Source organism: Dipodomys ordii, unplaced genomic scaffold, assembly GCF_000151885.1.
Source record: "Dipodomys ordii isolate 6190 unplaced genomic scaffold, Dord_2.0 Scaffold4, whole genome shotgun sequence".
In the NCBI taxonomy this organism is placed as follows: Eukaryota; Metazoa; Chordata; class Mammalia; order Rodentia; family Heteromyidae; genus Dipodomys; species Dipodomys ordii.
This window is the reverse complement of record NW_012267220.1, coordinates 30,252,518-30,266,664: the sequence shown is the minus strand read 5'-3', so window position 1 is coordinate 30,266,664 and position 14,147 is coordinate 30,252,518. Positions and strand designations below refer to the sequence as shown.

The 14,147-nt window shown below is 40.8% G+C and overlaps 1 protein-coding gene across 2 annotated transcripts in view; it reads right to left on the bottom strand.

Annotated features, from left to right (window-relative positions):
• The window catches only part of Unc5d (unc-5 netrin receptor D), a 558,420-nt gene that overhangs the window by 185,171 nt on the left and 359,102 nt on the right, over window positions 1–14,147 (bottom strand). For both annotated transcript variants that reach the window (XM_013024977.1, XM_013024984.1), the window contains exon 4: window positions 7,516–7,619. In XM_013024977.1, the coding sequence (XP_012880431.1) occupies window positions 7,516–7,619 (104 nt within the window). The remainder of the gene's footprint in view (window positions 1–7,515; window positions 7,620–14,147) is intronic.

Here is a 14,147-nt window from a genome sequence, read left to right as displayed (position 1 = left end):
TATTTGTGACCATTAAACCCTGCTCTGGCTGATTGATGCAGGAAATGATTAGTAGTACCCAGAACCTCTAGGAAAGACAAAGAGCCAGGCTAGAGTACTAAGAAGCTAAATGCAGCATCCAATCACATCCTAGGGAAAGATAGGAAAAGGATACCTGACAATGCCCATACAGTTCAAAGATGTAATGCAGGTCAAAACCAAGAGACCTAGGAGAGACACTCATTCTTGTAGCAGCCCAAAGAAGGGGCCACAAATATGGCCATCTTATCCACAGGAAGATTTTCTTTTCTTTTTTTTGGGGGGGGGTCCGGTCGTGGGGCCTGAACTCTGGGCCTGGGCGCTGTCCCTTAGCTCTTCAGCTAGTGCTCTACCACTTGAACCATAGTGCCAATTCCGGCTTTTTTCTTTTTGCTTATGTGGTGCTGAGTAATCGAACCCAGGGCCTCAGGCATGCAAGGCAAGCACTCTACCACTGAACCACCTTCCCAGCCCCCCACAGGAAGATTTTCTACACCAGTGCTACCAATACTGGCTCACTCATCCATCCAATCTGGTACAAGAACACCTGAGTGTATGTTGAAAATGAATTATACAATTTGTGAATGGGTATGGGATAGAAAAACTGGTAGAAAGTAAGGAAAGGGGTGGCACTGCTCAAAAAGAAATGTACTCATTACCTGACTTATGCAACTGTAACCCTTCTGTACATCACTTTTATAATAAAGGCAACACAACAAATCACATTCCTGGCTTTTATCTTCAATGAATCCTGTGAATAGCCCTGAACAAATAGATCAAGAAAAATGAAACATATTCTTATGTATTAGGATTAACAGGGCTTCCCTAAATGCCCTTGATTTCCAAGCAGACAACAAAGAAAACAAGTGTCCTTTCCCTAACCCCACCACCTTATAATTTGTCTTCTAACACTTGTTTGACTTAGGAATAGTTCATCAAATGAAAAATATGTTCATTCCTTCCATTTCTGGTGATCAGTCAATGGCAAACCTGACTAGGTGCTGAGCAGAAATGAGAGAACGGTCGTCTTAGCCACAAGGCACTGACTAAGGCCCCCTGACCTTGAGTATTCTAGTCTTAGCAACATTCTGACCTTGTGGTAAGATTTAAAGCAAGAGTAGTGCCTGGTATTCAATGGCTCAAGGGCAGAATCTGTCCATTCTTGAGCATTAAGGCCTGAATTCTCAAAGACATTGAGTTATTTTGAGCAGGCTGTTTACCTTGATGTGAGCAGAATTAGCCTTAGACACTAAGCCTTTATGGCAAGTTTTATTGTCCAAGGCAAATATAACCTGTTAAGATTTACAGGCTTTATTAACAGCAATAACCATTTTACAGCCAACATCAGTAAATCAGGGTTTATTGAGAACTCTACAATTTTAATCTGTAGAAAACCATTAAAATGTCGGATTTTCATTGGACGTAATTTCTAACTTTTATGAAAGATAGATTTTCCATTTAATTGGGGAGTATAAAAAAGTGCACTGTGGAATAATGAATTGTTTTAAAAAAGAGCAAATTGGTTTTAGCGCAACAACCAGTGTCAAACGATAAAAGTTGCTATCTTTAGTTAGAACTGCCCAAAGGTTAAGGTTCAAAGTGACAATAGTGACAGTATGTTCTATTGATAGTCTGCTGTGAGCATGAACTCAGAAAGCCTAGAGAAGCTTCTGTGGTCATCAGTCCATTTTGCAGGCATATTTTGAAAGACTATGGTGTGAATGAAGCTATCATTTCAACCAAGCTATGGTTTACATAAGTCTGGTGAGAACCTTCAAGTTCACTTAGCATTTTTTTTGGAAAGTGTTTCAGTAACAGTAATATCAAGCAATGGTGGAAGGTGATCTCCATCAATGCCATTCATTTTCTCCATGACATACAAGAGAGAAAGGAAGAAATTTGGTGAGTGTCTCCCTGTCCTTCAATGTGATTGACAAGAAAGACTAGAAGGCATTAGTGGAGAGAGGCAGAGCTCCTAGGCAGCCTAGAATGAGATAGTTATTTAATTTTAGGCTGAAAGCACGGTCACTATTGCAAGAGTTGTTAAGTGGAACCTGATTCCCACAACATCAGGCCACTGTCTCTTTCTTAGAAGTTCAAAGGTTCATAAAATTTTAAAAATGAAGTTGGGGATGAAAGACAGGAAAGACAATCAATGACTACTATTTATTTAGTATTAGAAACTGCACTGAAAGCTTTATACGTTACTTCCTTTCTCCCATAGCCATCCTAAAAGGGCATATTTGTCAAGGGAGAAACTGAGGTTCAGGGTTTGAAGTCAGATCACATAGTTTGAAAACAGCTATGCTAGCCAGATCAGGCAGACAAGTCCTTGGGAATTCATCTCCAAATTCACCAGCAAAAGGTCAGTTTGGAGGTATGGTTCAAGTGGTAGAGTGGTAGACATGTGAGCAAGTTTAAGAAGCTATGAAGTCATGAGTTCAAACTCGTTTACAAGCCAGAAAGAAAGAAAAGGAAGGCAGGCAGGCAGGCAGGAAGAAAGGAAGGAAGGAAGGAAAGTAGGAAGGTAGGAAGTGAGGGAAAAGAGACAAGAAAAAAAGAAAGAAAGAAAGAAAGAAAGAAAGAAAGGAAGGAAGGAAGGAAGGAAGAAAGAAAGAAAAAGAAAGAAAGAAAGAAAAGGAAACAATAAAACCTAGTTGAATTATTTTAAAAAATGGAGAGCAGGGATGAGGGGGACTGATGGAGTAGGTGCATTGATCGGTACATTTTCATGGAAATGTTACAAATGAATCCTTGCACAATAGTGTATGCTAATAAATATTGCTTAAATTTTATTAAGTGGTTGTACAGGAGGATACAATTCCACCCATGAGATTATACGTACAATGCATAAGATCAAGGTCCCAGGTTTCAGAAAGGCCCGTCATGCAGAGAGAAGGCATCCATACAGATTGTATGGACAGGAGACTTGAATGCGCCTCAAAGTGACATCCAATGTGTCAAGTGGTGAAATGCCTATTCCCCTGAGTGATAAAGCCAGTTCTGTATCAACCTCCCTAGCAATGATGACCCTGTGGGCCTGACAGAAAGTGGAGAAGAAGAGAAAGCACCTAGTAGTGATGCAGAGATGTAACATGACCTGCTGAAGACAGCTCAAGATGACTAAGAACATCTCACAGTGACAATAACATGACTGATCCATTTCTACAGACATTGTACAAGTCCTTCCTTCCTGGAGGGTTAGCCACTGCAGGTCATCCATCACTGGGAGGTCAACAAGCCCAATGATACACTCAAGGACCTGAGGACCACACAGAAGTCATGGGCAGACATCTCTACCCTGACTCAAACTATGCCCAACAACACCAACATTCTTACTCTTCTTTCCGTTCTTTGTTCTCTGTGAGTGTTCTTCTCTCAGTCTGTCTTTCATCCAACAGAAACGCAGATGTTGGCGGTAGTAATGTTCTGTGTAAGTTATGCACACCAGGATGTGTAGATTCAGAAACATTCTCTCTTATGAAGAAGTGAAATTTAAAAATAACTCAGATGGGGATGGGAAGGTGGCTTAGTGGTAGAGTGCTTGCCTTGCATGCATGAGGCCCTGGATTTGATTCCTCAGCACCACATAAACAGAAAAGGCTGGAAGTGGCACTGTGGCTCAAGTGGTAGAGCACTAGCCTTGAGCTAAAGAGCTGAGCTGAGGGACAGCGCCCAGGCCCAGAGTTCAACCCCCATGACTGACAAAACAAACAAGCAAAACAAAACCTTAGGTGTTTGGAATGTAGAAGATACAATAAATGATGATTAATGCCTCACTAGAGGCCACTTAGTCCTCCCTGAAACAGCAACATTCTCCATAACCACTCATAACACTGAATCGAGAGAAACATATGCCCTTCACTGCTCAGCTCAGAATGTGTTTCAAATCACTCTTCAGTCTCCCCTACTCCTCGGAACAAACCTCTATTTGGTATCAGCTGGCCTGGCTCTGCTCTTTATTTTTTAAATCTATATATTATGAAGATAAGTAGTATGATGTAAAAGGTAGAATGGGAAGTAGAGTAGGGTGAAGAGGGATGCCCTGAAATCCATGTCTACCTGGATTTTGGGAAGGTAACCTTTGAAACAGGTAATTTGCCAACGCCTCCATCAGGCTCAGAATATCATCAGACTGAGAGAGAATACATTTCCACTGCTTAAGCCTGCCTGTTTCTATTTAACTGTGACGGAAGCCTAGGAAATGAATGTAGGAAGTGAATGCCTACAGTTCACCAATGTGGCAGGAGGGTAGACACCAGAAAATAAAAGTCATCTTCTTCATGATATGTATAGATCATGTTCCTCCTTTCCTTGTTCATGAACTTTCCTGGGTAGTTTTCCACTGATATTAAACAGTTCCGCATTGCTCCTTATAGTAGCATTCAGAAGCAAAAGAAAGAAGACAATGGACTGAACCAATGAGCAGACCTTATAGAGCAGAATTAGAGAGAAGGAAAATGGTGGGACGTGCAAAAGGGCCACTTCTGAGAATCAGTACAAGTCTAATCTTCCCAGAGGAAGTGGGCACCACAGGAATTCCTCTCTGGAAATCCTTTGAATTGTTCTAGAAGGTAGTTCAATGCATAGCAGGAGGTAGCTTGCCTATGTGCACATTCATGGAGAAGATAGACTTTTGCTTTTTGCTATTTCCTCATCAGATATCATCTGCCTTCCTCATTCCTTCATTGTTTACTTTCTCAGCTTTATGTCTTCAAAGAACAGGTGAGGAACGTTCGCCTTACTTACTAGTAATTGGTAGTGACAGAAAAATACAAACAGAGCAATGGAACACCCCAAACTGTAATACATTTCACAACGTTTACATGGGGTTAATCTTGCTATAATTTCAACAGTCAGAAAGTTAATTTTCATTTATATTTATCAAATATTTACTGAGCCACTTGATGTGAGGAATCTTTTTGCATTTTTCTTAATTTCTTTTTCTAAATGGACAAAAATTCTAAGTACTTTTTTTGTACAACATGTTATTTTGAAAACAAGTGTATACTATGGAACAGAAAAATTGAGCTAGTTACTAAATGTGTCATGTCAGGCTTAGCATTTTTGATGGGGAGAGCTTTTAACACTAACACTTATGCAAGTATCACTCGGGAGAATAGTCACTATTTTATAAAATAGGGATGTGAACTTATTTCTTCTTGCTATGCACTACAATAGATTGTTGATACAGGGATATGGATCCAAGGAGACCACCACTGAAGAAGAAATTCTGCTTCTAGGATATATAGAATTCAGTACTCTAAGCTTCATCAAAGGTACTTATCATGCACCAAAACTTGAAACAGCACAGAATTGGCTATACCACGGTCACAAAATTCCTAGTACACACATTAATACTGCTCACTAAAAGCTAGACTTTATTTATGTTCTTTACCACAATTACTGTGGACACTTCCTTTTTTTCATAGTTTTTCAAATTTCTCATAAGTATTTCATTCTCTTTTTCTATGAACTCATCTAAGATGGTACAGTACTTATCATTCTATGCGTGGCTTTTGCCATGAAACATATCTTAATGATTCATCCATGATGTCAAGAATGAATTTCCTTCTCTGTACAGGTTGTATAGTATTGCATTGCATGATAGCACATTTTTTTCCTCCATTTATCTTGGAAATTGTGAACAGAATGGCAGTAGCTGTGGCCGGGGAGATGTCTCTTGGACATCCTGACTTAACTTCCTTCTGGTAGACACCCAGTACCATAATTGCTGGATCATGCAGTAACTTTATTTTGGTGCTTTGAGACACCTCCAGGCCATTCATAAGTCATTGAATTGAACATCAGTTTTTCTGTCTCCAGAAATGCAAGGATTGTATCAGGCTGTGTTCCAGCTGTAAATATCAGGTAGGCAGGCATTTCGAGCATGTTAGGGTCCCACAGGCATGTTACTAATACACAAGAAGATTAGCTTCTTTCCATGCTGACCCTGCCCTCACTACTGCTGGCGGTCAGGACCCAGCACAGACAAAAAGGAACGTGAGGGGACCAGGGGACTGCCTCACCTGGCTGGTATGGCAGAGGTTACACATATTTGTACTGAACGATTTGTCTAGTGGAGTTTTGAGAGAGGGATGGGGACTGTAGAGAATGACATGACAGGTCAACCCCAGAAGCAGGTGGGACATGCTAAATGAGACTGACACCATCATCTGTGTGGGAAATGGAGATGTACTCTGTAGGAAGCAAGGAGCTAGACAGCAGCCAAAGGGGAAAAAAAATTAGATCGATATCTTTCTTGTTTCACATTAAGTAAAAATGTAAAAATAAGCATTTTCCTTTCTAATCATTTTCTATCATGCATAGAGCGTTCACTTTAATTTTCAAGTCCGTTTACTTCATTTCTGGGAACCATCTAAGCTTTGAATAGCGTCCATCTAGCAGGATTGCTAACTGTACACGTGATGTGTCTCGATTCCCTTCTCTCTTCCTTTGTCCTGCCAATTACAAATCCCCTCGATATTTGAGCTAAAACGCAGAGCCAAAACTTCAGGAGTTTAATTTTATTTTTTAATGTATCTCCACCTCTCAGTGAATAAATTATATCTGTAAAGACAGTTTTCCAGCTTCACACAGAACAGCGGAAACTGTACTACTTACTTCTAAGCAAAAGCATGTTTCTACTTTTTAGATATTCCCCTAATCATAGCCAAAATGACTAATCTATCAGAATATCTTTTTCCCTATGTCAGTACAAGGGCTTGAACTTAGGGCCTCATACTTTCTTAGCTTGCTTGCTCATGGCTGGAGCTCTACCCCTTGAGCCAGCCATGCATTCAGCCCAGCTTTTTTGTTGGTTAATTTGAGATGGACTTTTCTGACTTTGGACCATGATCCTCCAGGTCTCAGTGTCCTGAGTAGGTGGAATTGCTGGAGTCAGCCCACTGCCAATCAGCCCAGAATATCTTTTAATAGTGACTAGATGATTCAGAAAGGCTTCGCTGTTGTCATTGTTATCAGTCACAATAAAACTATATTCTCATAGCATGGTGGAGGTTCTAGACATGGTTCCAGTGCATCTTTATATCCCCAACATCAGCACAAAACCCACCACCTACTAGAGACTCAATAGAAACGTGTTTCAAAAGCAAGTGAAGACTGAGAAAACACCTGTGCAAGTCAGAACCATCCCTCCTTCCCAAGATGCATTGCTCCCCAAGCTCAGACAGAAATCCATATACCAACAGGCTGAACAAAGTAACTCCAACTAAACAGAGGCCTATACCTATGTGATAAGAGGTCACCAAAGGCAAGCATGCTGACCAAATCTTACCAACAAGAGATTTGTCTGCCAGAAAATGGACCAGGAGCTTAGTTCCTTCCCCAGGGGATCTCTTTTGTATAACAATGGGCCCTGGCAGCAAAGTCCCAGAAGCCAGCTCTGCTCCTTCACTTGTCCCCACAGGCCTCTGTCCTCACTGGGGGCAGAGGCCCGGCTGCAGCAGTGCCTGCTGACCAGTGTATCTGTCTTACCTCTGCAGCAGGGATGCCCTCAGGTGGACGGCAATGGAGCACGATCATGCCTTCAATAGGAACCTCCCTGCCTTGTGGATCTTGCTCGAAATTTTTCCGCAAATCTGCAAAGAAGCACAAGACACAAGACACATGATATTTGGTTCTAGGATCCTGTAGTTCCTCTTAGGTCCAAAACACAGGAAGTCAGTGAGCTTCATGTCACAGTTTAGATGCAAACAAATGAGTGAATTGTAGCAGGAGATCCAAACTAACAGAATCACTTTTTTTTTTTAAAGATGCTGTACAGAGGGGTTACAGCTACATGAATAAGGTAATGAGTGCATTTCTTGTCAATAATTTGTTCTAAATAGTCCCAAATCTGTTTGAAATATACCTTAACGAAACGAATCCTAACAATTTCTATTAATGTAAAGGATGAAAAATCAAACATACTGAGGGAGTAGGGCAAAGGAAACGCCTTTATTCCTCCATAGGTCCTGGCTAGCTTCATCTGCTTAGCATCTGATGGAATGCTAGGTCTAATAAATTGTCATCCGGAGCTATTAATGTAGTTGAAATGTTCATGGCTTTTCCCTTCACTACAGAGTACATGATAAATCTATAACCTCTGTCATTCTCTTAACCCTCAAGGGGGCTCAAGAAGACGGTAATAGAATGAGATTACCTATTAGTCCTTCCCTTTGTAACAAGGGAGACAGGCCCACATCCAACCACAACAAAATCTATAACCTATCCAACCAAATATATATAATTAGACAATACAATGTCCTCTAGTCACACAACATGGCCGAGTGCTCGGGTAGTGCCCTTCACAAAGCACTCAAGGCACTTTGCAAACAAGATGCACTGTTAACCTTTTACACATGGAAGCATGACACTTGGAGAGGTTAATTGTTTTGCCAGTGGTCATAATAAGCATCCATACAGGCGAGAGAAAAGAAAATTCACTAAGCTCTCTGACACCCCACTTGATTGCCAACTAGCCAAGCAGTTTTAGGGAGAAGGACACAGAGGGACAAGAACAAGAGAGAGAGAGAGAAAGAGAAAGAGAGTGAGAGAAAGAGAGAGAGAGAGAGAGAAGGAGGGGAAGGGCAGCAAATGAGGGAGTGAGAAGGGGAGGAGATCTTCATTTGAGCATCTGATCATTTACAAAGGGGGATACAAATTAAACGAAGGGAGATAGCCTTTGGTCTTACAAAAGTGTTAGAATAATATTGTGATAATCTTGGCACACAAGGTAATTCTCACTGTCACCAGGATACTAGAGCCCCAGACAGGTTGTTTACAAGTCTTCCTCACTTCAAAAGATTTGCCCTCCCTTCCTGACAATGTATTTCCCTTCAAATTGAGTATCTCAAATTACAAGCGGTGGATTTATTGATTTAATTTTCTTCAGTGCTTACAATCACATGAAATATGTCCTCTGTAAAAGAGCAGAGCTCCAGAATCAGTTACATCTTTATAAATTGTATAAATACATTAAACTTGCTTTTAGCAAGTCAAAAACACTCAGTGAATAACCGAGCACAGCCATTCACAGATGCTGATTCCTCTGAAGTTTACTTTTAATGTTTTCCCTCCCAGAGGCAAACTAGAGTCTTTTTTTTGGTGGCACTGGTTTACATTCACAATATCTCCCTAGGAGACTGACAGCAAAAGGACCTGAACCTCAGGCAGGTGGCAGAATCCATCCACCCATTTTTCCACTCTCCCCAAGTGAGGTCTGCATATCGCCCCATTCTCTGACCCGGAATTCTGTCTCTAGCGATGCCACACACATCACACAAGTGACAACCAAGCTGTGTCAATGACCCCAGACTTCCTCCTGTGTCTCCTGCACAGAGGCAAGAAGACCTCAGGGACCCTGGGATTTACCCTCAAGGCCTCAAGTCACACGACCATGAATATCAGTTATACTAAAGTGAAGAGCTGTGTTCTTCAGTCCTATTTGGTGTTTTGTGTTTTTTTTTAATTGTGAAAATACCGTACAGAGGAGTTACAATGACATGAGCAAGGTAATGAGTACATTTCTTATCAAGCATTGTAGCCTCCTCCTTTGTTTCCCCTTCCCACCCCTTCCCATGCCCCATCCCATTCCCCCCCTCCCCTTTCTTTGGCTGCTTTGTTTCTAAGGAAATCTAACCCGGTGTGGCTAAATGAGGATGGCAGTTTTGACACCACCAAAGAATCTGTTTTCAGCCAGGTGAGGTTTAAGAATCTAACAGCAGAACTTTCTATATTTCTATTTTCTAATTCTATTTCCTTTCTTTGCTCAGTACAAATGGAAAAGTAATAAGTGCTTCATTTGCGGTTACTTCGCACTACTACATTGTCAGGTGAAAAAGACTGGAGTGAATCATTTTCCTTCCCACTTTCCAGCACTTTAGTGGAACAGATACTTTCATTCATATATATATATATATATGAAAAGGAAAGCTCTGGCCAGGTGCTGGTGAGCTGGGAGCTCTCACCTTCACACCTGTAATCATAACTACTCAAGGGCTCAGATTTGAGGATCACATTAGAAGATAGACTAGGCAGGAAAACCTTACATTTATTTTTTCCAAGTGACTAGCCCAAAGCCCAGAGTGGAGATGTGATTCAAATGGTAGAGCACCAGCCTTGAGTTAAAAACTAAGATCCAGCACCCAGGCTTTGAGCTAACCCTCCCCATATGGACACTGGGACTGGGAAAGTATGTTACCTATTAACATGACACCTATTGGATTTTCAAGAGCTCTCATGCATAAAGGGTCAGATGCAAGGATGGACTCAGATGACCTGTTACCTCATCACCCATACCTTGGATTCCCTGGAGAGTCCTAATAGGAAGAACATCATCATTGCTCATTGTACAGGTTAAAAAAAAACCCAGCCCTGTCAGGAGCACGGGACTAGTGGTAGGGGAGAGCCAATGCAGAAGGCGAAGAAACATGAATGTGGTAAAAGTATTTTATGCTCATGTATGAAAGCCGAACAACAAAACCTGTTGAAATGGTTTTAAGAAGTGGAGAGAAAGCATGAGGGAAAGAGGTGGCAGGGGGTGAGTTTGATGGAAATGACAATAAAAAACCCTTTAAAATGATTTGGGTTAGTAGAAAAGCATGCTGGGAATGACAGCCTATAAAGCTTGCAGATGGCAGTGTAAACTGCCATACCAAAACTTACCTGACAAGAACATGGGGGTTGGGAGCTACTAAAGAATGAAGACCTAAGAGAGACAAAAATGAGGAAAAGACAGGACAATAAATCTTTGGTGTCTCAACCTTTTAGGAAATAGAAGGGAGTTCAACCAATCAGTAATCTTAGACGATTCCAATTCTCTTTATTTAACTCCAGGCCAATCTCTGCAAGGAAGAAAATGTCCAAGATGACAGAGAAGGACTGACGTTCTCTCCCCATGACAGGTCAATGCCATGTACTCTTTTTCTGCCATAGTTCTTTCCCAGTAAACTTTCCAATCACGCTGCTCACATCTTGCCTGAATTATTCTTTTGGCAGATGAAAGAGCCAAGGTTTAGCTGCCCCAAACTTTCTGGAAAGAATTTGTTGCAATGGCCAGGAAGTTAAGAGATTAACTATACCTTTTTTGATGCACTCACCCAAATATAAGAGTATAAGTGATATATGCTATTAAAATGTTTCTTAAAAGGCTGAATTCATTTAAAAAATCCCTCAGGATTAAAGGCCATACAGAAGGGTCAGTGAAGGAGCAGGGTGCCACACATCTGTGTGACCTGCCCTGATCGAACCTCAGGGATCACTCCAAGTGAAAGTCAAGAATCTGCAAGTCCTGTGGTATGACTGGAACTACTGCCTGACAGAGAAGTAGAAGGACAGTGAGTCTTTGAAAAGAGGGTAAACAGACAGATTCCAGCTTGTTAAAGAACAGATTCTACGTTATGGAAATAGTTCTCAGACACAGGTGGATGCCGCTGGTTCTACCTGTGGTTTTCACCACAGGTGTTCAAGCCTGATTTGTTTCTCTATAAACAATATTTCACCTATGTTCCTTCCAAGGTCTCAATGATGGGCAGAGATAGGAGCCTACACAATTTCTAATAGTAGGAAAAGCATACGGATATACCAAAAAGGAAAACATGACAAAATAAAGGATGAAACATGCAAGTGTAATTGAATGTTTTTCTTTAAGAAGCCAAGAAGCACGTACCATCTTTTCTAATAATTTTGAATTCAGATTCTTTAGTCAAAAGGAAACAACTGAGAAGTTAGAATAGGAATTGTGAATTGGATACCATCTAAGATCAAGAAACTGCCACTACTAAGAAGAAAACATAGCTACTGAGTTAGAAACACATGCATATCAAGGTTAGGGATCAACACCCACAGGCAGTATACTGAAGAGTACAGGAAACAGAATCACAAAATAAAAGGCAGATCCGTTGGAATGCAGCCAGAAAAACAAACAAATAGAAAGTATATGAGGTGGGCTGGGAAGGTGGCTCAGTGGTAGAGCGCTTACCTTGCATGCATGAGGCCCTGGGTTCGATTCCTCAGAACCACATAACAAAAAAAAAAGCCAGAAGTGGCACTGTGGCTCAAGTGGTAGAGCGCTAGCCTTGAGCTGAAGAGCTAAGGGACAGTGCCCAGGCCCAGAGTTCAGACCTCACGACCGGACCGCTCCCCCCCAAAAAAATAAAAAAATAGAAAGAAAAAAGATAAAAAAATAAAAAAGAAAGTTTATCAGGTGGTTTACCAGAAAACATTAGTATCAAAGAATGAATGATTAAAAAGAAAAAGAAGAGGAAGAAGCATATCACATAACTAGAGATGGAAATGGAAAGACAGGAGGAGGAGGAGGCTGGTGTTTTAAACTTGAAGCCTGAAGGCAGCTCAATGCCCATGGAGGGGCCTAGGTGGTTGCTGCTGGCACCCCAGAGAGTTGGAAGGGTGACTAAAAAATTGTAGACCCAGACCACTTAGGGGTAGCACTGACTAGCCTGGTAGTGGCATCCATAAAGGGCACTATGGAGCTGGTTCTGGGGGTACTTGAGAAAGAAGAGCCATTTAGAAAGATGTGGCAGTTGTCATCTGCAGCATGAAGAAACTCTGCTGGGGTGAAAAGGACAGGGCCAGAAAAGCAACTCTGAAGAGTATTTTCTTCCTCTTCATGTGCAATCTCCTTGGCCGCCCCCTAGCGGTAGAGACTTATGAAGCACTCAGATCTGGCAAGAGTCTCAGCCCCTGCCTCTTAAAGGATGAGATGAGTGATCATCTTGCTAGTAACCAAGGAAATTCAGTTGATGACCTCTAGGAAGGCTCTTATAATCGGTTGCTCCGTATTTATTTCTCTGGTTAGAGCGATCTCCGTCTCTGAGAGGTGCATCACTTTCTTTCCAGGACCTATGGCAAAATCTGATAAGGGCAGGCACTTAATAAACGAGCTACGAAAACAGTCATAAAAATAACGTGACATTGCTATGAAAAAGGTGGAATAAATGACAAAGATAATGTGGAGATAGACAAATATAATGCTACATATAATAAGAATTTTCAAAGGACACAAGCTGAAAAATGATCAACCAAAAGCAACTCACCAAATGATATTAACTCTTTGAGCTGCAAAGCAACTTTAATTGACAAAAGGGCTCACTGCATACAAAACAATAACACGGCATTAAAAAGACAAAAAAACCCTAGATATTACATGTCTTAAGTGAAAAATTGAATTTTAGTAAAATTAATCAAATCATAAAAGTAATAATTTTAGAAGTACCTTTGTAGGAAGAAACAAAAAGAAAGGAAGTAAGTGGAACAAAAAAGAAGGCTATAGCTAGAATTTTCACTTATGTTATTTTATGCCACAGTGAAATAAATTTCTATAATTTTAAAGGAAAAAACAGTTGTTAATTTTCTATTCATAAACAGTTCATTATTCATGAATAAGCCAACAATAGATTGTCGGAAATCACAGGACTAATAGATTGTAATCAACTGCATTAACTTCTAAAATACACTAATGGAAAAAACTCAAAGAAAAACAGTATTTAGAAGTTGCAGTGTTCAAAACTTCAAATTAGGAAATAAAATCTCTTAAAGCTTTTCGACTTAAATCTATGCCTGGGAATCAATCACAAATTAATTATAAACCAGAGCATTTATAAACTACAGGCAGAGATCAGAAGTACTGTAGTTCTAAGCCAGCTTGGCCAAAAAGTTAGTAAGACACCCCTCACCCCTTCCAGGCATGTCCGCCAATGAACTGTGGATAATGAACACACTTATAATTCAGTCTAGGAGTAGGTAGGTCTGAGGCTAGCTTGGACAAAAGTTGGGAGGTCCTACATGAAAAAATAATTGAAGTAAAATGGGTCTGGGGGCATGGCTGAAGGGGAACAACAAGGCTGCGGATTAAGTCAAAAGCCCTGAACTCAAATCCTGACACTTCCTCTGCCAAAAATGAATTCATAAGAAAGTAAACCTGAGTCCGAAGATTAAAAAACATCCATTTAAGTCACCTAAAAATCTGACAGGAGAAATGCCTAATCAATCATGAGCATGCATGGTTACCAATGATGAGACAAATGCTGGACTGGAGGAAGGTTCAGAACACACATGTAAAGAAGGGTAAGGCGTATTCTGGAGTCTGGGTCTTAGTTTGAATTCTA